Here is a 22,267-nt window from a genome sequence, read left to right as displayed (position 1 = left end):
AGTGATAACCCCTTGATAAGGACCTCTCTGACCTCAGGAGATGCGGCCCTTGCCCCAGTTCTGGCCTTCCAGATTCATGTTTCCCTATAGCACTTTTGTCCTCTGACAAACTATACTTTTCACTTATTTATCATGTTAAATGTCTGTCCCTCCTTTCTGGAAATGTCAGTTCCAGGAAGGGGACGGGGCTTGTATTGGTGGTGTCTTCCACTTCCACTGCTGGGTCCCTGGGGCTCAAAACAAGTCTGGCACAATGTGGGCACCAGAGAAGTGTTCATGCCCACTGGAAGGGAAGGGGGTTTGTCACAGATCAAAGGGCTTGTGGGTCCCTCTGCCCCTCCTCAAACATCTGGCCCCCACAGAGACAGGACCTACAGTTGTCAAAAAATTAAATTTATTTTCCAGAGAGCATGGTTCTTGGTGTTGAATGATATGTGGGGTATGGCACATTTTGGGGGAGACCTCCAGGACAGGGACTCTGGATGACAGGTACCAACTGTCAAGCTGACTCCCCAAAGATTACCAATGCATCCCCATTCCCCCAACCCCTTTTACTTCTTTTTCTTCTTCTTGTGACCCCAGCGCTGGTGGCCTGACTTCCACCCTCCTCCATCTTCCCTTCGCTTCTGCCAGATGGGCATGGGAGCCTCCAGTTCATTTGGGCGGCCTCCTCGGTCTGGCACGTTACCCATAAGCACCTGAGAGTAGAACAGAGTTGAGTTTTAGAGCATGAAAGAATTCTTTTTTTTTTTTTTTTTTTTTTTTTGGTCGGTTGTGGGGGCTTGAATTCTGGGCTTGGGTGCTGTCCCTACTCTCTTCAGCTCAAGGCTAGCGCTCTACCGTTTTGAGCCACAGTGCCACTTCCAGTTTTCTAGTGGTTTTTATTGAAGATAAGAGTTTCACAGGACTTTCCTGCCCGGGCTGGCTTTGAACAGCGATCCTCAGATCTCAGCCTCCTGAGTAGCTAGGATTAAAGGCGTGAGCCACCGGCGCCCGGCTTGAAGGAAAGAATTCTTAGGACAGTGAGAACAGCAAGTAAAAGGAACAACATGAGGCGGAAGAAAGAAGGGCAGATGGCCGGGCGCCGAGCTGAAGAGCTGAAGGACAGTGCCCAGGCCCAGAGATCAAGCCCCACCAAAAAAAAAAAAAGAAGAAGAAGAAGAAGAAGAAGAAGAAGAAGAAGAAGAAGAAGAAGAAGAAGAAGAAGAAGAAGGGCAGAGATGGTGGCTACTTAAAGAGGTATGAGGGGCTGGGAATGTGGCTTAGTGGGTAGAGTGCCTAGCATGCATAAAGCCCTGGGTTCAATTCCTCAGTAGCACATAAACACAAAAAGCTGGAAGTGGTGCTGTTGCTCAAAGTGATAGAGTGCTAGCCTTGAGCAAAAGAACTCAGAATAGTACCCAGGCCCTGAGTTCAAGCCCCACAATTGACACACACATAAAAAGAATATAATAGAGACAATGAGGTGGTAAAAAAGGAGTGGAAACAAACTGGAGAGGTGGACAATAGATGTGTAAACAAGTAGACTTTGTTTTAAAGCACTAGGGAGCCATTGAAGGGTTTTGAGCTAGGGAAGTCTATGTTAGATTTTGTTTTTTAATTCAAAAGACCCTTCTGTGTGGAGTAGGTTATAAGTAATGGGCCCAGAGGTGGAGAGTCTGGGAGACAGAGGACAGAGAGAGGACAGTATGGTCCAGGAGAAAGGCTGAAAGGCCAACTTGAAGGCCAAGGACACCAGGAACCTTTCCCCCCCCATCCCACCCCCATGCCCACCTTGTTGATAGCGCAGCTGGTCCCTCGGCGGGCAGCCACGCTGGTGGCTGGGATCAGACGAGAAAGGTCAGCTCGGGCAGCCAGAACATGTGCAACGGAGACATCTGATTCTGGGGTCAGAAGTTCTCGAAGTGGGATCAGCACTGCCTTCATGGCTTCTCCTTGGGTCTGGAGTAAGGGGAGGGTCACGCGAAGAAGGTGCCCAAGAACCCTGCCCAGGTAGGAACGTCATCTTGGGACCATCTCTTCCCAACTTGGGACTTCTACTTTGGATGTGGTTCCCCCCCCCCACACACACACACCCCGCAAAGGAGCATATGCTAGAAGCTTGGTCCTAAATACCACTTGGTCCTTATCACCACTGTGAGGCAGGTGGCTCACACCTGTAATCCAAACTACTTAAGTGGCTGAGATCTGAGGATTGCAGTTCAAAGCCAGTCTGGGCAGGAAACTCTGTGAGACTCATCTCCAATTAATCACCAGAAAACTAGGTGTGCTGTGCCTCAAAGTGGTAGAACATTAGCCTTGAGCACAAGAGCTCAGATAGCATCCAGGTCCTAAGTTCAAGCCCCACAGCCAACATCAACAACAACAACAACAAAGGATGGTGGAACCTTTAGAGGTAGTCTAGATCATGGGGTACTCTCCCTGGAGGGGATTAATTCAAGCCTAATCACAGGATTAAATTGGTCACCAAGAGCACTGGTGTTATAAAGAAAGCCACTGCACCTGTAATCATAGTACTTGGGAGATGGAGATTTGAGGATCCCTGTTTGAAGCCAGTTCAGGCAAGAAAGCCCATGAGACTCTTACCTCCAATTAAAGTCCAAAAGAACCAGAAGTAGAGTTGTGGCTCAAGTGGCAGAGTACTAACCTTGAGCAAAAAAAGCTCAGGAACAGTATCTAAGCCATGAGTTCAAGCCCCAGGACCCACATAGAGAGAGAGAGAGAAGACAGACAGACAGACAGAGACAGAGAGATGGGGGGAGCATCACCCTGTATCATCTTCCACATGTACCCATTTGTTACTTGTACTCCTACTCTGTGATGACATCCACCGTGTTATAACACAGTGCATGGTCCTTGTTAGATCTGCATGCCCACATCTGGTCTTTTCAGCCTCCCAAATCATAAATCAAAATAACCCCTTTTCCTTATAACATACCCTGTCTCAAGTATTTTCTCATGGCATCACAAACACAACAGAGCCTCACAGGGGTATGTTCAGGAAGACAGTCCCAAGTCAGAGCTGGAAATTCTAGAATGCTCTAGAGACCCTGAGATTCTAGAAGCCCCAATCCTAACCAGATTCCAAAACGGCCTGGGCCATAGAACCTCCAAAGAGCTAATATTTCTGGCTCTTCTCCCTCCTTTCAGCAGCTGTGACCCCCTACACACACGCAGTTGGGCCTTGATACTCCTGCCAGGGTCTTTTGCCCACACCTCTGCTCGATCGCTCCAATGGAATGCAGCTATCGTGAGGTCCAGGCGCTTGAGAAGGAGGCAGCGGCGGCAGCCATATTGCTCTGTCAGGCTTTGGGACAGGGACTCCAGTGCTTCCTGGGAGAAAAGGTCTGTCATGCAAGGGGTCCCTATCCCTCCCTCTTATCTGTGAGTGAGGATATTGTTCTGGGATAGAAATATACACTCTTACCCACTGTGGTGAATCCAGTGGGTGGCTAAGGAGGGGCTGCATGGACCCTGGGGGCATGGGAGGCAGGAGCTCTGAGATCTGATGGGAGAAGACAAGCTAACTGAGGCAGAAATAGGATGGATGGATTACTCCATGAACCTGTTTCCCTTTATCATAAGGACCCAAGCCACAAAAGCAAGAATGGTGGACAACAGCTCTAAAAGGCATCCCTAGGACTTGAGTGCTGGTGGCTCATGTATGTAGTCCTAATTACTGAGATCTGAGGATCACGATTTGAAATCAACCTGGGCAGGAAAGTCCTTGAGATTCCTACCCCCAATTAACCAGCAAAAAGCCAGAAGTAGAGGTGTGGCTCAAGTGATAGAGCACTAGCTTGAGTGAAAAAGCTAAGGGACAGTGTCCAGGCCCTGCATTCAAACTTCTGTACAGGCACAAGCAAATAAACAAAAAAGGATCTTCTGTCCAGGCAAGGTGGGGCTGCCCAAGTGGGGAGGGGACTCTAGCTCTCTACCTTGGCATGTATCTCTCGAAGTAGCTGGCTGGCAGGAGTTCTTGGCATGGGTTTAGGCATTCCCAGAGCTTGGAGGGTGAGCAATAGTTCCTGGACCACACCAGTGCCCTCTGTCCCTTCCCTAAGGGGTGGCACACAGCTGAGATCCTGCGAGGACTGCAGACACAAAAGACGAGCAGCCTGGAGCTCAGAGCAAAGAAAACCTAAAAATAGGAAAACGGATCCTCTATAGACATTATTAAAAAAAAAAAAAAAAAGGGCAGCTACCCCCACCCATCACTTCTTTGCCCACATAGAACTTGGGGGCAGCCTCCAGAATAAGTCTAGCCCACTTGAGACCCAGAATTTCTCCTCCTCGGAATTCCACTCCCGCCCACTTAGGAACCACCTGCCAGGACTCCCCAACCTCAATCCGCGGGACTCATCAAAAGTCTAGCCCCGCCCACTCCAGAGCCATAACCCCGCCCCAAACCATCCACCACGCCCCTTTCGTGGCGTCAACAGAAAGGGACCGCCCTCGTTATTCTGAGCCCGCCCACTCCATATGCCTTAGCCACGCCCACTTCCGCTTGCCAGGACCACCCCGGAGGCTCACGCAGCAGGCGCAGGCCCGCGCCGGGCTCCCGCAGCGCGAGCGCGCGCCCTTCGCCGCAGAGCGCGCGGTCGGGGCAGTGCAACGCCCGCAGCAGGCCAGCCAACTGTCGCAGGAACTCGTCCTCCGCGGCCGGACCTGCAAGGAGGCGGGAGATGTCAGGACGCGGGTTCCGCGGTTTGGACCGCGCGGCGCCTCCTCCCCCGCCCCCCAGCCCTCCGGTTCCAGCCACACGCACCGTCGCGGGCGCTCAGCACCTCGGCGCCTTCCTCTCGCGGCTCCAGGGCGCCCAGAGTCGCCAGCTCGGCCGCCAGCCGCGCGCACAGCGCCCTGAAGTCTGAACACCAGGCGCCCCGAGACACCGTCTCCGGTAGAACCTCATATCTGCGGCGGGGCGTGGGTCAATGCGAGTCTCTGTCCACGTCCCGAGGTGAACCCGCCCTTCCCGCACACCCCAGCCAAGCCGCACCGTCCCTTACCCTAAAGCTAGCAGGTCCCGGGCCACCGCCTCCCCCTCCATGGAACTGTGGCCTGTGGCCGCCGCGCGCCCCCTTCAGGCGGTGGGGCGGGCTCCGCCCTGGCAGCGCCGCGCATTTGTAAACAGTCCTAACCAATCAGGTCTTCGCGCGAAGGATCTCCGGCACTCTGGTTGGGGTAGGGGCAGGTAGAACCCGCCCTAAACTCCGCCCACTCAGCTCACCTGGTAACCTGTCAGGGGGCTGTAAATTTGAGAGCTTGCATTCAGGATCCTGGGTGTCCAGAAAGCCAATGCGACACAAAAACAACTTCACTTTCCTTTTCCTCAGCCTCCTTCAGTTGTCCTCTGTTCTTAATGCACACCAGACCAAATGTTCATCCACGTTCATCTCCAAACCAGAAATTTACTTCCTCCTTTTCCACCTTACTTTGGGAATTGTCTATGTAGCCCAGGATGACCTACAAGTTGCAATTTAGAGTCTGTTAAGGGGGTAGGGTGGGGAGGGGGATGAGACTGAGACTTGAACTCAAGGCCTAACCAATAAGCCATATTTCCAGCGCTGGTTACTTTAAGCTAGGGTCTTGTTTTTTGCCCAGGCCATGCCTGGATGGCAGTCCACCTGCTTTGGACTTTGTGTCCTAACTGGAGTGACAGATGTGTGCTACCACGCCCAGCTTCTTTCATTGAGATGAGTCTCGACTTTTCTGAGTTAACCTGGAACTTAGATTTTCCCTCCCATGAGATTTTAGCCTCCCATGTTATTGGGATGACAGGCACACTGCCAACCAGCTATTGGTTGAGAATGAGTCTTTGTGTATGGAACCACGATCTTCCTGAGCTCAGCCTTTCAAGTGCTAGGATTACAGATGTGAGTCACTGGTGCCTGGCTGTTAAGCACTTTTTATATAACTAGTTAACCTTCACAAACAATGTTAAGACTATGTATTACTAAGGCCAGGTATGGTGATATATGTCTGTAAATACCAGCTACTAGGGAAGCAGAAGTTGGAAGATTACAGTTGAGGCTGGTTCTGGAGAAAGCACAGGACCCTATCTGAAAAAGAAACAAAAGGACTGGGGTGTGCAAAAATAGTTTAAAGACTTGGAGTAGTTCAATCTCCAGCTTGAATATGATGAACAGACACACATAGTTAAATATGTACTCAATAAGTAACAATGGATATATATTACACATTGAGTGTGTGCTTCTGGGGTAAATACTATCCCCACTTTAAAAGTGGATACCTAGTGTATTAGGGTCTAAGCAAACGTCATGCTTTTAAATCCCTGAGCCTGTTTCTGTTATTGCTACCTGCTGATTTTGTTAATTTTTTTTTAATCCTTGTTCCAGTTCTAATTTCTTCCTGGCTGTCCTTATCTCCTGTGTAGGGTGTCCTGGGAGCATCAGGAAACAATAAAGGCCTGAACTTGTCAGAGCCACAGCCTGCTCTTACCCTGCTCCTCTCCATAGCTCTGGCTGTGCCTAGGAGGTACCCAGAATAGCATTTATTGACTTCAGTAAAGCATTGAAATTACTGAGTCCAAAAATTTGGGCTTATAACCTTTTGAGTCCTCTTTTTCTCCCCTTCATCCTTTTCTCTTTCCTCTTCTCTCTTCTATTCTTTTGGTACAGGGAATAGAACCCAGACACACACAGGCAAAGCTCTGCCACAAGCTACACCCCACCCACAAGCCCTGATTCTATCAAACCCACCAAGAAATGTGTATTTTACCTCTCCAAATGGATCCAATGTCCTTCGGCTCCTCCCCACACCCTGGAAGCTAGCACACAGGATCCATACCCTTCCTTGGTAGGGGACTGCCTGTGACTCCAGCTCAAGACTAGAGTCAAAACCAATGTCCAGGACTGGGGTGTGACTCGGAGGATGGAACACTTAAACAGAAGGCCCTTCCTCCAATCCCATACCAATTAGAGAGAAACCAAAGTCCACAGGATGGCTTGCTTGGCACCAGACCTTCCCAGACACGCATGTCCTCCTTTCCTCAGGAATCTCCTGGTGTCCTCCCCTCTAAGCACTTCCCTAACACTGTCTGTTCCCTCTTATTGGAATGCTCTTCCCTACAGACATGAACACATCCCCCTCATCTTTGTGGAGGTTCCTGAGTAAGACCTAATCTGACCATGGCCAAAACCGTGTGTGTGTGTGTGTGTGTGTGTGTGTGTGTGTGTGTGTGTGTGTGTGTGTGTGTGTGTGTGTGTGTGTGTGTGTGTGTGTGTGTGTGTGTGTGTGTGTGTGTGTGTGTGTGTGTGTGTGTGTGTGTGTGTCCACATACGTGCTGGACCTGGGGGTATAAAGTCAAGGCCTGGGTGCTATCCCTGAGCTTTGGGCTCAAAGCTAGCACTCTACCACTAAGGGTTTTTGGGGGATGGTTAATTGGAGTTTCACAGCCTGGCTTCAACCCATGATTCTCAGATCTCAGCCTCCTGAGTAGCTAGGATTGCAGGTGTGAGCCACTGATGCTGGCTTTTTTTTTTTTTTTTAATGAGGAGGAGGTACTGGGGTTTTAATTCAAGCCCTCAACCTTTTGCTTTAGTTTTTTTTTGGGGGGGGGGTTCCGGTCATGGGGTCTGAATTCTGGGCCTGGGTGCTGTCCCTCAGCTCTTCAGCTCAAGGCTAGCGCTCTACCACTTGAGCCACAGCGCCACTTGCGGCTTTTTTTTTCTTTTTGCTTATGTGGTGCTGAGGAATCGAACCCAGGGCCTCATGCATGCAAGGCAAGCGCTCTACCACTGGGCCACCTTCCCAGCCCCAAGCTTTAGTTATTTTTTAAATAGTGTCTGGGCTTTTTCCTTGGTCTGCCTCAGAACCAAAATTCTGTCTCCATCTCCTGAGGAAGCGGAGAGCTACCATGCCCAGCCCTGTTCATTGGCTTCCTTGTGCCTACAAGGCTTGGTACCCTCATGAGTGTTCAATGAATGTACTTGCTGAGTGAATAAATGTGTATAACACCCAGGGACTAAAGGATGTGGAGGGAAAGGAGAACTGAGGCAGGAGACTCATCTACCAGTTCAGAAACGGGAGTGGACAAGGGCGCATCCACACAAATAAAGAACACAAGCCAAATCTTTATCATAGACATTTCTTGGAGCAGATCTCAAGCCCCCCTCCCCCATGACAAGGCTGGGCCTTCGGCCCCCATCCTCCTACCACTTCAGCCTGCCATGGTGCTAACGATAATTGAAGTCCCAAGACTGGCTTGGAATCAAGACCAGGAAGATAAGTGTTGGGGTGCCTCCCCCAAATCTACGGGCCAAGCAACCCATCTGAGGGGCAAGCAGCTGGGAAATCTGACCTGGGGGTTCCAGGGTCTGAGGTCTTCCTGGCTCCCAGGGTCAACCCTCCAAGCACCCCTGATTTAGGGGGGGGGAGTGATGAAGGGCAATCATGGATCAAGAGGTGGGTATCAGCAGGGAGCAAGAGGGCTAGATCTGGGAGAGGTGGGGCTGGGAGGTGGAGGCCCCGGAAAGAACCTTCTGGGGGTGGGGGGGGCACCACTTTATCCAAAGATCTCACAGCACTGTACAGCACTCTGGTCTCCCATCCCACCCCCCTCCCCCAAACGAGGTAGGTTTTAAGAATGGAGCTTCCCCCCAGCCCACCACAGAAGGGGGGGAGACCGAGGCACAGAGAGGGGGATGGGGACCCAAGCCGCCCCCAGCCCCTCTGCCCTCAGCTCTGGTGGGGTGACAGTAATGAGAGCTGGGCAGAGTAGGGACGGGAGGAACACCCTCCCTTCTTTTTCTCTCACCCATCCCAGGGTCTGGTTTGGGAGAGCTGAATCTCACAGGTTCCGGATGCAATAAATAGTTAATAATTTAAAGTGACAGAACAAGCTATGCCTTGAAGGACCCCTCACACACGCACACACACACACAAGGCCATCAGAGTGTGGTAATGAAGAAAGGGGTAGTAAGTGCACATTGCTAGATGCTTGGGGCCAGAGGCAGGTCCAAAGCCATTTAAAAATATATATATTTTTTGAGACATTCTTGCTACAAGACCTTGCTATCTCCCATTCTGGACAGATCTTAGGTGCGCCAGCCATCTGGTCCCACTCAGGACAGAGAGTATGGCATTCTCCCTGGATGAAGCCTAGAGAGCAGTATCATAAAGCCTTTGAAGCATTCTAACTCTGACACAGAAGAGGAGGGGTAGGTGGACTTGGGCCAGGGTTAGTGCTCAGGGTTGGACTTTAGGGGGATCTTCAAGGCTGGGGAATAGGGGTTCCCACAGAGTGAAATTGCTTTTGTGCCAATCAGAAAAGGGCAGGACAAAATGGACTATACAGCTAATGGTGGGGACAGGAGGGAAAAACTGGGAGGGAGCAAAGGAAAAGGTGACATTGTCCAAAAAGAAATGTACTCTTTACCTGACTTATATAACTGTAACCCCTCTCTGTACATCATCTTTATAATAATAAAAAAAAATTTTTTTTTAAGGCAGGCCTTGTCTGATTGCCTGGATTGGCCACCAGGTGACACTAAAGTCCTGTGGTCATTGTCTTCATTGTGTGCCTTTGTTTAACAAACAGCTTGCATAATCCTCTGTAGCAAAGCCAGGCCATAAGAGGTGGGAGTGGGGAACTCCTGTAATCTACATTAGGGTAGAGGGGGGGTTGGATGGGATTGGAGGTGTGGCTCAGTTGGTAGAGCACTAGCCAAATGAGAGAAAGTGTCAGGTACTGAGTTCAAGTCCCAGTCTCAGACCATAAAAAAAGGGGGGGGGCTATAAAGAGTAATTCTAAGGCTGCTGGGGGCTTGGGCTAGGGTCCTGGGGACAAAAATTCTAGGGCCTGAGACCTTGGAGTTTCATGGATCTATGGAATGGTAGAATACTAGGGGCTATCGTTTCTGAGGATTTGCAGCAGGATCCAGCAGAGGCATTTCCAGGCTTCATCAGATTAGTAGCATTTAAATCCAAAAGAATCTGGAATCTGAGAGAATATTAGGGTCCTGGGGCAGCTCAGATCTGTAGGTCTCTGGGATGGAGAACAAGGTCCTGTATCAGTAACAATCCCAATATTATAGTTCTTGAGCCCTGCATCTAGGGGTGTCAATGGCACCTTGGAATCTTGGATCCAGTGCTCTTAAAGCACCTTGGAGTCACTGAGGGATCAGAGGTCTGAGTGGCCATTGCCACTCCAGCTTTCTGGAGCTAGACTCCCAACTTGGCCTTTAGGTGACTGAGGAACTGACAACAAGAGGTGGCCAAAGATTCCAGGGCATTTGGGATCTCAAAATCTACATCCAAATGGGGAACTAGAAGAGGATTGTGGAGGACTTGAGACCAGGATTTGGGGCTCTAAGGAGGCAGTGCCCACCCACCCCCCAGTCATATACCTGGGGTAACGGGCACCTCTAGTCCATACATAAGAACCAAGAACACTGGTGGGTCTATACAGGTGTACTCTTGGCTCCCAGAGCATCTCAGTCCCTGACACATGGAATTTACCAAGCCCTGGGCTGGCCCTCTAAGGTCATTTTGATCAGAAAATACTTCAGTATCTGGAGTTATCCAGACTTCTAAAACCTTGCTGTCCCAAACTGATGACCAGGTCAATAGGCATTCAGAAGTTGGGTAGACTTGGGGCCAGAATCTAGGCATTCCAGCCCATAGCACCAAACCCAGGAGGGGTTTGGTATCTCATGGGTCCTGAGGGGCATCTCAGATAGAGGTACACTAGGTCTCAGAATATTCAGGGATCATTTTAGGGGTGATTCTAGACCCTCTCATCTCAAGATCTGGGAGTAATTTGTTATTGGCAACACCTGACTAACTCTGGGGCTGTAATCTGAGGGTTCATGGTGCCAGGTGTAACCAAGGCCTATGGTTAGTCAGACAGACGAGGATTCAGGGTTTATGGTCCCTGCATCTTTTAGGGGTTCTGTGTGCCCTGCAAGGCCCTCTGGGATACAATTTGGGAGATGTCAGGAGGTCCCTCAATGGACAAGAAGAAATGGAGAATGCAGAATTCAGGATGCCTCAGTGGTTTTGACAGACCTCCTAGTGATGCTGGGGTGAGGGTGGGGGGGTGTTTCTCAGTTTCTAAATCCTAGGTTTGGGGTTCCAGATTCTAGGTCAATCCAAACTCAAAGCTCCAAATTCTGGGATGTGCCCAAAGGTTTTGAGAGATTTAGATTTGAGAGAGAGAACGAGAGAGAGTGTGTGAAAGAGCAAGAGCAGAGAGAGAGAGAGAGAGAGAGAGAGAGAGAGAGAGAGAGAGAGAGAATGTCCAGAGTCCTGAACCCTCCATTTGTTGTTGTTTTGGAGGGAGGTCCTCCATCCGGCTGCAGGACCCCACACCAAGACGGTCACTTCCTCACCGCGCAGCCTCCTCGTGGCGTCCCCCGCAGCCGGCACAGCCACACCGGGAGGCGACCCAGTGGCAGGCGCGCAGGGGCGCATAGCAGCAGAGGCAGGGCACGGCCAGGGACAGCGCGGCCAGCGCGGCCCAGCGCGCAGCAGGGCGCGGGTGGCCCGGCTCGCAGGCACAGGGGTCCGAGAAGTCACCTTCGGCGTCCGACAGGCAGTGGTAGAGCAAGCTCTCGGCGCACCAGAGGCAGCTGAGACGACGCACCAGCAGGCGACCCGGGTCCGGGGCCTCTGCGCAGCGGCCACCACGACCGTCTGCACGCCGACGGAAGAGCGCACGGCAATGGACACAGCGCGCAGCCTCCTCCGCCTCTGGGGAGGCCTTGGCTGGCACAGGAGTGGGTCCGGGACCTGGGGGTGGGCGAGCCGGGGGTGCTGGGGGTACAGCCTCGGTGAGAGGAGCAGGTAGTGACACTGGGGGACCTGGAGATGCGCCCCTCAATGTGCCAGTCTTGGCGAAGCGCACGACGCAGGTGGACAAGGTGAGGGGCGCAGGTGGCCCCGAGCGTCGGTAATCCTCATAGCCACGGCCACCCCAGCCCGGACCCCCTGCCCCAGCCACAGGTTCTGAGGGCTCCGGGATCCCTGTGAAAGGTAGAAGCGGAGGATAGCTCTGCGGGACCAAGGGACAAGGAGATCACATTAGCCAGATCTGTGACTCGCAGTCCATTCCCACCGCGATCCATCCCTATCTCAAAAGATCCATGAATTCCAAGATCCAGCTGGAGGCTGGTGGCTCACGCCTGTAATCCCAGCTACTCAAGAGACTGAGATCTGAGGACCATGATTCAAAACTAACCTGGTTAGGAAAGTCCATGAGGTTCTTCTTCTTTTTTTTTTTTTTTTAACTGATGGACCTGGGGCTTGAACTCAGGACGTGGACGCTTTCCCTCAACTCTTCAGCTCAAGGCTAGCGCTCTACCACATGAGCCACAGTGCCACTTCCTGCATTTTTCTTTTTGCTTATGTGGTGCTGAGGAATTGAACCCAGGGCCTCAGGCATGCAAGGCAAGCGCTCTGCCACTGAGCCACCTCCCCAGCCTCCACTTCCAGCTTTTTGTTTATGTGGTACTGAGGAAGCAAACCCAGGGCTTCATGCAGGCTAGGCAAGCACTCGGCCACTAAGCCACATTCCCAGCCCATCGATGAGATTCTTATCTGCAATTAACCAGCAAACAGCTCAAAACCGGAGCTGTGGCTCATGTAACAGATCTCTAGCCTGAGCACAGAAGCTCAGAGGCAACATGCAGGCCCTGAGTTCAAGCCCCGGGATTGGCACCAAAAAAAGAAAAAAGAAAACACAAAAAAAACAAGATGCAGCTATAGGCCTAGGTCACCCAAGGAACCTGACTCCTCAAATACTTCCTGAGTTTGGGACTTAAGACTTTCAAGACCCTCGCCTGCTCCTGTGTGGGGTCCCGTGGGTCCCTCCTTTCCTAGAGGCAGGAGACTTGTCACTCTCAAGATCCAGGAGTCACATCTCCCAACCACTCTGCCTTTCACGATGGATTCCTGCCCCCTGGATTCCTTGGGTACCAAGCCTTCCCACCTTTGCAACCCTAAACCTTCTGTGAGTACCAGCCGTCTCTTTTTTGCTGCTGTTTTGTTCCTAAGGCTTACACTGAGGGTTTGGGCACTGTTCCTGAGCTTTTTTGCTCAAGGCTGGAGCTCTACCACTGGAGCCATAGCTCCATTTCCAGCTTTTTGCTGGTTAATTGGATATAAGAGTCTCATGGACTTTCCTGTCCATGCTGACTTCCAACAGGGTCTTCAGATCTCAGCCTCTTAAGTAGCTGAGATTATAGGCATGAGCCACTGACACCTGGCTAATACCAGCATTTTCTAATACACTACAAAACTTGTCCACATTGTCCCCAATGCCCCTCTAGGATTTAGAACTCTCCATCAAATCTCCAGGAAGCACCCAGCCTTGGGAGAGACCCAGGCCTGTCTCTACCTCTACCGCCTTCCCCCTCCCCACACCCACTCCAGTAGTCAGGCCGGCCAGCCCTCAGGGCCTCAGCTCCAGCCCCCCTTAGAGACCCCTAGCACCTGTTCCCATTTCACCCAAAGGATGGCTGAGGGGCTGAGGGATGGGGGGTCACACCTGAGCAGAGGAACGGCAGTGCTGGGGGGACATGGCCGGCCCGAAAGTAGAAGCTGACTCCACGGTGATGATGGGGGCGGCTGCGGAGGCGGGAGGTGTCTCCTGGCGACTGTGACTGGAGGAGGAGTCGCTGTCTATGTGGGACTGGGAGAGATCAAGGGCCTCAGCTAGGGGAGAACCACCCTTCCCAGCTCATACCCTTAAGTAGATCCCCCCCCCCCCCCACTGAGAGTGAGAGCGCTGGGACCAAGTAAATGTGAGTTCAAGCTCAGGCCCTCTAGTAATTGAGCTCATCTCTGAGCTTCAGTTTCTTCTTCCATCAAACAGGGCCAATTATAGTACTTACTGGTAAACAAGTCTGTGGTTAGGGCCCATTGTCTAGGGTATAACATATGCTGAAGTACAGGAAAGGCAGGGGATGGAAACCAGGACCTTTGCACATGCTAGGCAGCACTCTATCATGGAGTTCCTTTCATAGTTTGAGGGTGGTTTTTGTTGTTGTTGAATTGTTTTGTTTTTGGTGCCAATCCTGGGGATTGGACTCAGGGCCTGGACTCTGTCCTTGAGCTTTTGTGCTCAAGGCTAGTATTCTACCACTTGAGCCTCCTCCAGCTTGTTTTTTCTTAGTTGGAGATGACAGTCTCAAGAACTTTACTACTTGGGCTTCCTTTGCACCCCAGTCCTCAGATCTCAGCCTCCTGAGTAGCTAGGATTAAAGGTGTGAACCACCGGTGCCTGGCCATAGTCCTGTTTGTTGAGATAGGGACTTGCCTTGTAGCTCAGGCTGGCCTTGAATTCCAGATTCTCCTGCTTCAGTTTACCAAGTGCTGGGATTTCAGGTATACATCAGCGAGACACTGGTGGCTCAGGCCTGTAATCCTAGCTATCCAGGAAGCTGAGATCTAAGGATCCAGCTTCAAAGCCAACCTGTGCAGGAAAGTCTGTAGGACTCTTACCTCTAATTAACCACCTAAATTAAAAAAAAACAAAACAAAACAGAAGCTGCTGGCTGCTAGTGGCTCATACCTGTAATCGTAACTACTCAGGAGGCTGAGATCTGAGGATCATAGTTCAAAGCCAGCCCAGGCAGGAAAGTCCGTGAGGTCCTTATCTCTAATTAACCACCAGAAAACTAGAAGTGGCACTGTGACTAAAAGTGGTAGAGCGCTAGTCTTGAGCAAAGAAGCCCAGGGACAGTGCTCAGCCCTGAGTTCTAGCACCCCTACGGACCAAAAAAAATAATGATACATACAGGTATATATCATCATACCCAGTACTGTTATGGTACTATTGTTAAAGTCCTATCTTGCTTAGCTCACCAACATATACAACATCAAATCATTTCTCTTGGGGCTGGGAAAGTGGCTCAGTGGCAGAGTGCTTGCCTTGTACACATGAGGCTTTGGGTTCGATTCATCAGCACCACATAAGCAGAAAAAGCTGGAAGTGGCCAGGCACCTGTAATCCTAGCTACCCAAGAGGCTGAGATCTGAGGATTGAGGTTCAAAGCCAGCCCCGGCAGGAAAGTCTGTGAGACTCTTATCTCCAATAAACCACTAGAAAACCAGAATTGGCACTGTGGCTCAAGTGGTAGAGCACTTGCCTTGAGCTGAAGAGCACAGGGACAGCGCCTAAACCCAGAGTTCAAACCCCACGACTGACAAAACAAAACAAAACAAAACAAAAAGCCAGAAGAAGTGCTGTGGCTCAAGTGGTAGAGTGCTAGCCTTGCTCAGGGACAGCACCCAGACCGAGTTCAGGCCCCACAACTGACCCACTACCCAAAAAAAATCATGTCTCTTTGCTGAAGCCCTCTCCCCTGGCCAGCCAGCCAAGTTCCTGTGTCATTTCTATTGGCACACCTCCATGGGGCAGTTCCTTTCACCTGGAGTATTTTTCTTCTACCCATACTAAGCCCTGTTCTTTACTAGGACTTTAATCTTTTTTTTTTTTCCTCCCCCAGTTACCAGGATTTGAGCTCAGGGCCTGGTTCAACTAATTTGGCTAGCTTGCTCCACCGGTACTCTACCAGTTGAGCCATGCCTCCAGGCCTGCTTTTTGCTTTTTGCTTTTTGGGAGATGAAATTTCAAAGACATTGCCCCAGTTGGTTTCCAACCTCAATCCTCTTTGGATCTCAGCCACTTGACTAGGTAGGATTATAGGCATGAGTCCCTGATTCCTAACTTGAAGTAACACTTTTCAGACCCTCCATTAATTTCTGTTACTTGAGCATCATTTCTGCCTCATTCATTTGACCCTTTTTAGCATACATACACATTCATTGAGCACCACAGCATACCAGACACAAAGATCACTGTGCAGGTTACAGCCAGAGCATGGAGCAAAAACTCCACAGACAGGAACTGTCTATGCCCACATCTCATCCTCCCTTACTCTGAGGCTGGCCCCCTTTCTGTCTCAGGGAACCCATTCTGTTCCTCTAGGTGTTCTTGGCAATTCACATTGTTCCGAGCAAGTGCCAAAATGCACACAACATTCTATGCGTTCATTCATTCCATTAATTTATTCAACACATTTACTGAATACTTAGGTGCCAGGCACTGTTTTAGGTATTGGAAACACAGCAAGGAATCAGAGAACGATCCTGGCCCTACTGGAGCTGGCATTCCATCACAGGAGTCAACTCACATAGACAGACAGACAGACAGACAGACAGACAGATAGATAGCTGGTACCAAGATTTGAACTCAGGCCTTTCTGCCTGGCTTGCTTGCACTTTGGGCAACCACAGCTCCAGCTCAGCTTTTTTACTGGTTGTTTTAGAGATGGAGTCTTGGATTTATTTCAAGCCACAATCCTCTTGAGTAGCTAGGATTGCAGGTGTGCGCCACTACAATGTGGCCTTTCCTTTCTTTTCATTTCTTTTTCTTTGTGCAGTGAATTGCACAACGGAGTTTCACTGTGGCATTAACATACACACATGCTGGGAGCGAGTAGCTCATACCTGTAATCCTAGCTACTCAGGAGGCTGAGATCTGAGGATCACAGTTCAAAGCCAGCCAGGCAGGAAAGTCCATGAGACTCTTATCGCCAATTTACCCCCAGAAAACCGGAAGTGGTGCTGTGGCTCAAGAAGTAGAGCCTTAGCTTTGAGCTGAAGAGTTCAAGGACAGTGCCCAGGCCCAGAGTTCAAGCCCCATGACCAACAACAACAAAAAAAAAAACCAAAACCCATACACACATATATTAAACTTTTGATACCTAAGAAACCTGTGTTTTCAGACAGTAAATAAGGAAGATGAAGGGAAAAAATTAGACCTATGGAGCATTGTGTCATTGCGATTTTGAATAGGTTTCTCAGGGAGGTACTTACTGAGGAGATAATTGTATAAAGTCATGAAAGGAGAGGGTAAGCCACATACAAAAGAATGTTCTAGAAGGTATAGCCAGTACAAAGGTCCTGTGACAGGAATGTGCCTGCACTGTTGGAATGAGAGTGAGGATAGTGCAACAGCTACAGCAATGTGAGTATGAGCAAAATAACGCAGGGCCAGATCGTGTAGGAGCTTGGGACCACTGGAAAGATTTTGTCCTTTCCCTTGGGTAACAAGGAACCTGGGGAAGGATCTGAGTAGGAGAAGGGAACAAGGGACACAAGGGACAATAGGGTCCCCTCTCCTGTTTGTGGGGGAAGACGGGAGCTGAACTTAGAGGTGAGCAGGGGAGGCAGGAATGAGATTGTCCATCTGCTGGGGACAGAGCCGGACACCGGTGGCTCACGCCTGTCATCCTAGCTACTCAGGAGTGTGAGATCTGAGGACCATGGATCAAAGCCAGCCTGGGCAAGAAAAGTCTGTGAGACTCTTATCTCCAATAAACCACTAGAAAACTGGAAGTGGTGCTGTGGCTCAAGACCACCTTGAGCTGAAGAGCTGAGGGACAACATCAGGCCCAGAGTTCAAGCCCCATGAACAACTACAACAACAACAACAAAAAGTATGTAGCCTGAGGAACTAGAACATGGAATTGCTGTTCCTTTGCCCATCATTTACATTTCCCCCCCAATCCTTTGTACTTGCTTGGCAAGAACTTACCCACTTCAGCTCTGCCCCCAGCCCTATTTATGGTTAGTCTTTTCATTTTCTCCTTTTATTTATTTATTAAATGTAGTACCTGATACTTTGCTCAATGGCTAGTGCTCTGCTAACTGAGCCACGCTTCCAACCCCTTCATCTTATTTTTAAATTGCCTTTTCCCACTAGACTAGAAGGTAGCTTCAAGAGGAAAGAAACTTGATTATCGATGTGCCCCCAGTATCTAAAACACAGCCTGGTATACAGAAGGTACTTCTTAAATACCTTTAACAATTCTGTGATTCTCAATAGAACAGAAAAACTAGAGTAAGTGAGATTGAACTGACCAGATTGGATCCCGTGTCCCCAGTGGGTGGCCTGATGCCTGCTCTACTGTAGGCTCCCAGGAATTTGTAGACCAGAAAGAAAACTCTCAACAAAGGAAGCAGAAGACAGAAGACTCACCGTGAGAGGGCAGGGAGTCTCTGCGGTGTCCTGGGAAGGGGAAGAGGAGGATGAAGATGAGGAAGGAGTGAGTGAACCTGGGGTAGGGAGAGAAGCAGAGAGTGAATCCCCAGGCCCAGCTTCTCCTGCCTTCTCCATCCCCAGTGCCTTCCACCCACGTGGCTCACCTCGGCTGAGGGCAGCCAGAGCAGACAGCAGACTCTTCTGGAACTCATCAGCCTCTGCAGGACTCTGAAACGTCAGGCCAAACTTGCAGTCACCCAGGCTCCAGTGGTGAAAGATGGGGTTCACTTTGTTATAAACCAAGCCTGGCCTTAGGGTACACTCTAAGGTGATCTGAGAGGCAGGAAGGGAAACAACTCAGACATCCCCTTCCCCAGCCATGACTTTCCCTAATGCTAACCTTTTCTGCATTCTACAGGACCCCCCACCAACTTCATCTTCCACATGTACCCCTGAGCCCTCCTTGTCACCCAATACGGCACCCTAATTTTATGAAATGGATCTCTGATCATCCTCTACTTTTTCCTCTTCTCCTTTGAGCCTTTTCTGATGCCCTAGTAAGAAACTCCAAATCTTATTGAATGCCTGCTCCTTCTAGATAACCCAGCAGGCAGAATACTCTCCACACTTCTGGCCTCAAACATTTCCTGACTGCTCTTATTGTATTTCCACAATCCCCCCTCAATGCTGGTCCACATCCTTGTCCCCTCTCATCTTCTCCCTAGTGACTCCTACTCTTAAACACTACCTCCCCCAAGTCTTGTCAAACAATTCAAAGTTTCCTACTACATCCCCAGCTGAAACTTCTATCTCATCTCTTCAGATTGGTGTCCAAAAGAAAGCCAGTTTACCCCTGCTGAAACCACACAGAAAATTGGCAACTGATATTAGACACTTCTAAGAAGGACCGCCCTCCCCCCAAATCAAATGCCTTCCATCAGGCTTTGGGGCACACAGGGGCCAACTTGGTGGATGCGGGGGGGGGGGGGGTGTGGGGGAAGTGATGATTTTGAAGAGGAAGCCCAGGAAGGCTTCAGAGCTGAGCAGGGAAATGGCCTGAGTCAGGTGTGAGCAGGGCCCAAGTAGGACCAACTGGGATGGAAGGGGGAGCAGGAAGGGAGCAGGGCAAATCACTAAGGAGGCTTTTGTGACAGAATGGCAAGAAGAGGCAGTGGCCCAGACCTGCTTAGCACCCCCAATAGACCCCTCCCCAAGGCCTAACTTTTATCTTTAGGACAGGATTCTTTACCAAATTCCACCCCCTCCATCCCAGTTTGAGTCTCGGATGAGAAGACCATCTGACCTGCCCTCTAGACCCCCAGCCCCGTTCCAGCCTCCCCCAAAGATCACACCCCCACCCTCACGCCCCAGGGTGGCTCACTTTCTGGTCCCGGAGGCGCTCCCCGTGGATGACGTAGTGCCCCTGGCGGGCCCCCCCCTCGGGCCTGGCCCCTCGGACCCGACATACGCTCACCTGGCTGAGGCCCCCGCCCCCCACAGGAAGCCAGCCCCCACTGGAGTCATCTCGGGCCATGACCACGGCTCGGACCCGCACCATGTACCTAGAGGACATGGGAGAAGACAAGGACAACAGTCTGTGAATTCAAATCCTGCTCCCTCCTTCAGTGTTCCTTCCCTCCCTCCCTCCATCTTCATCTCTCACATCCGGGCCCAGAGCACCCTCAGCCACAATACCCACCATTTCCCCCTCATGCCCCCTTTCTTCTGGCATGGCTTCTTTCTTCCTCTGACATCTCTCTCCTATCTGCCTTCTTCCCCCAGGGCTACCTTCCCTGGCCAGACCCTCCTTTCCCCCATCTTTCTCACCCTCAGCCCCCAGAGTCTAGGTTTGCCACCTCCCCTCCTCCTCCAGCTCATCCCCTCAACCCTCTCTCCTCAGTCAGCACATACCCACAGCCCCACCCATCATCCCCCCCCCAACACACACAGCTGGGTTCCTGCGCATATGTATTTTCCCTGAGCCCGTCAACTACAGCTCCAGTTCCCCAACCCCCCACCCCAGCGCTGTCCCTGCACCCTGTCACCCAGGCCACTAAGCTGGGTGGAAAAGCTTGGCTCTCTTTCCCCCCCACCCCACCCCACCCCTTCCCGGATTTATGAATGAGACCGGATGCAAAGCTCACTGAGTCACCCAGCAACCAGGAGATGGGCAGGGAAGCAGGGAAGAGAAATGGCCAGAAAGAGAGGCCGAGAGAGAGAGAGAGAGAGAGAGAGAGAGAGAGAGAGAGAGAGAGAAAGAGAAAGAGAGAGGGGGGGAGGAGATGGAGGCTGGCTGAGGAAGCCAGAAACTGAAGAGATCCAACGAGCGTTTTCATTCACAAAAAAAATCAAAGCTGCTTTCTCGGGTCCCGGGCCGAAGAAAGCAAAGGAAAAAAAAAAAAAAAAAGGAGAGATGGTGTGTGTCCGAGATTGGGGAGGGGGGTGTTGATTCCTCTCCCCCCCACATATTCCCCCCAGCATCCTTCAGAAGCATTTTACCCCGCCCCCCAGCTCGGAGGACTGAGTCCTCCGCCCAGTAATCACGATTAGCGCCCAGCACCCCCCCCACTCACCTCACTGCTACCCAAACCCGGGGACCCAGACGTCCCAACCTTTAGGGGACCCAGCCACAAGCTCTAGCCCCCTCCCCCACCTGCAGGCTGCCGGGTTTCCCCAGCCCTCTGGGAGAGGAAGGGGCGGCCGCAGCGCCCCCAGCCCCCTTTTTCTCAATGGGATGGGATTTTGTGAATGAGCAGTCACGTGACACTGCTTCCTTTGTCCGCCCGCCTCCCCCGACAACAGGTGAAGCACTGAAAGAGGGCAGGGGCTTCCTCCCCTCCCTCCCCACCACCCAGGGCCTAGCTGGGATGGGGCATCAGGATCCCAGGATGCCCTACGCTCCCCACAAATAAATCTGTTCCCCCCCCCTCCGCCTCCTGGGGAAGTGGTCCTCAGAGTTCCCTCAATGGAGAGGGGCCAGGATGAAATTTTGTGAATGGGAGTCTTCAAAGGGAGTGTAAGACCCCCCACCACACACACCCCTAAATGGAGACTGGTACCCCCAAATGGCTGCCGAGTACTTTAGGGACCCCATCACCTTCTGTTTTCCCAGCTGGGGTGTGCGGGTCACCTGGGTGGGCAGAAGGTGCAGCGGGGTCCTGGTCGCCCCCTGGCTGGGGCAGGCGGTCTGTCAGCCCCCGCCCCCTTGCCCGCCCCTGGGCACCTGCCTGGGAGGCTCCGGCCGGGCTCCGAGCGGCGGCGACGCGGCCTCCTCCTCCTCCTCCTCCTCCTCCTTCTCCTCCTCCTCCTCCTTCTGCTCTCTCCGGCTCCCTCGCTGGCTCGGGCGGCGCTAGAGACGGGCACCGGGAGCCGGGGCGCTGGGGGGAGGGAGGGGGAACCTGGAAGACGGTGGGGGGGGGCGGCGTGGGGGAGGGGTAAGAGCGAGGCAGGCAGAGCGAGGCCCGCTGGGTCCTAGAGACCGGTATTGGCTACAATGAACAACCGCCCCCCCCCCCCGCCAGCCCCCATTTTTTTTTTCCAGGATCCAGACGTGATCCCTCTACTCTTCCACTCCCATCAGGCCCAAGGCTCCCTGAGGAAGAGGCGGGGAGGGACAGGGAGGGAGAGAGGATGGTTTCAGGGCGCTAAAGTGGGGCAGTGGCCTAGGTTTGGGCTCTAAATGGGCGGGGCTGGGTGGAGCAGTTCGGAAAAGGGTGGGGAGAGAAGGGTGCAATCAGGAGGGGCGGGGTCGGTGGGCCTGAGGAAGGGGTTTGGTCCAAAGCAAAGGTGTGTTATGGGAGGGGGCCCTCTGTGGAAGGAGGAAGGGCGGGGGAGTCTCTGAAAGATACAGACAGATCCTAAAAAAGATGGAGTTAGCCGCTGCGTGCCCGATGGCTCACACCTGTCATCCTAACTACTCAGGAGGCTGAGATCTGAGGATCGAGGCTCAAAGCCAGCCTCGGCAGGAATTAACCACCACCAAGCCAGAATTGGAATTGTGGCTCTAAAGCGTTGAGCGGAAAAATCTTAGGGACAGAGTCCAGACCCTCAGTTCAAGCACCAGAACCAGCAGATAAAATAAAAAGGCAGAGCTTAGCGATCAATTTCCTCCGGAGTCCCGCAGCCCGTGAATGGTCCAGAAGGAGGAGCTACGCTGCGGAGTTCGCAGTGGGCGGGGCCTAGGGCGCGACTGACCAGGAGAAAGGGCGTAGCACTACAAAGGGGAGGGGCTAAGTCAAGGGGCGGGACTAAAGA

General features: G+C 51.8%; 2 protein-coding genes across 4 annotated transcripts; both read right to left on the bottom strand.

Moving 5' to 3' along the window:
* Positions 1–378: 378 nt before the first annotated feature.
* On the bottom strand, positions 379–5,172 carry LOC138812363 (protein FAM98C-like). 3 transcript variants are annotated; one of them, XM_070000329.1, is made up of 8 exons: positions 5,010–5,155; positions 4,769–4,914; positions 4,534–4,668; positions 3,939–4,141; positions 3,428–3,505; positions 3,217–3,333; positions 1,774–1,941; positions 379–698 (listed from the first exon to the last, which is right to left on the bottom strand). In XM_070000329.1, exons 1-8 carry the CDS (start codon positions 5,048–5,050, stop codon positions 552–554), a joined length of 1,035 nt encoding a protein of 344 aa, XP_069856430.1. In that variant the 5' UTR covers positions 5,051–5,155; the 3' UTR covers positions 379–551. The 3 variants fall into 3 exon arrangements, with proteins under 3 accessions (XP_069856430.1, XP_069856433.1, XP_069856438.1); XM_070000332.1 differs by lacking the exon at positions 3,428–3,505 and having other exon boundaries at positions 5,010–5,157; XM_070000337.1 differs by lacking the exons at positions 3,217–3,333; positions 3,428–3,505 and having other exon boundaries at positions 5,010–5,172.
* Positions 5,173–8,132: 2,960 nt separating this feature from the next.
* LOC138812349 (sprouty-related, EVH1 domain-containing protein 3) lies at positions 8,133–20,611 on the bottom strand. The gene is made up of 6 exons (XM_070000328.1): positions 20,587–20,611; positions 19,395–19,575; positions 18,178–18,346; positions 18,011–18,087; positions 13,511–13,654; positions 8,133–12,016 (listed from the first exon to the last, which is right to left on the bottom strand). Exons 2-6 carry the CDS (start codon positions 19,569–19,571, stop codon positions 11,351–11,353), a joined length of 1,233 nt encoding a protein of 410 aa, XP_069856429.1. The 5' UTR covers positions 19,572–19,575; positions 20,587–20,611; the 3' UTR covers positions 8,133–11,350.
* Positions 20,612–22,267: the final 1,656 nt, after the last annotated feature.

Source organism: Dipodomys merriami, unplaced genomic scaffold (assembly GCF_024711535.1).
Source record: "Dipodomys merriami isolate MVZ:Mamm:240054 unplaced genomic scaffold, mDipMer1.0.p SCAF_106, whole genome shotgun sequence".
NCBI lineage: Eukaryota > Metazoa > Chordata > Mammalia > Rodentia > Heteromyidae > Dipodomys > Dipodomys merriami.
This window is presented reverse-complemented; position numbering and strand designations above follow the sequence as displayed.

Bases quoted from the DNA above. Each gene is read 5' to 3' on its own strand.
- LOC138812363 (XM_070000329.1), bottom strand. From the start codon at position 5,050: ATGGAGGGGGAGGCGGTGGCCCGGGACCTGCTAGCTTTAGG. The intron at 4,915-5,009 runs GTAAGGGACGGT...GCCCCGCCGCAG, and splicing joins CGGGACCTGCTAGCTTTAGG to ATATGAGGTTCTACCGGAGA. The intron at 3,506-3,938 runs GTAGAGAGCTAG...TTCTCCCATCAG, and splicing joins TTCGAGAGATACATGCCAAG to ATCTCAGAGCTCCTGCCTCC.
- LOC138812349 (XM_070000328.1), bottom strand. From the start codon at position 19,571: ATGGTGCGGGTCCGAGCCGTGGTCATGGCCCGAGATGACTCCAGTGGG. The intron at 18,347-19,394 runs GTGAGCCACCCT...CCTGCCTCTCAG, and splicing joins AGCGCCTCCGGGACCAGAAA to ATCACCTTAGAGTGTACCCT. The intron at 18,088-18,177 runs GTGAGCCACGTG...TCCCTACCCCAG, and splicing joins TCTGGCTGCCCTCAGCCGAG to GTTCACTCACTCCTTCCTCA.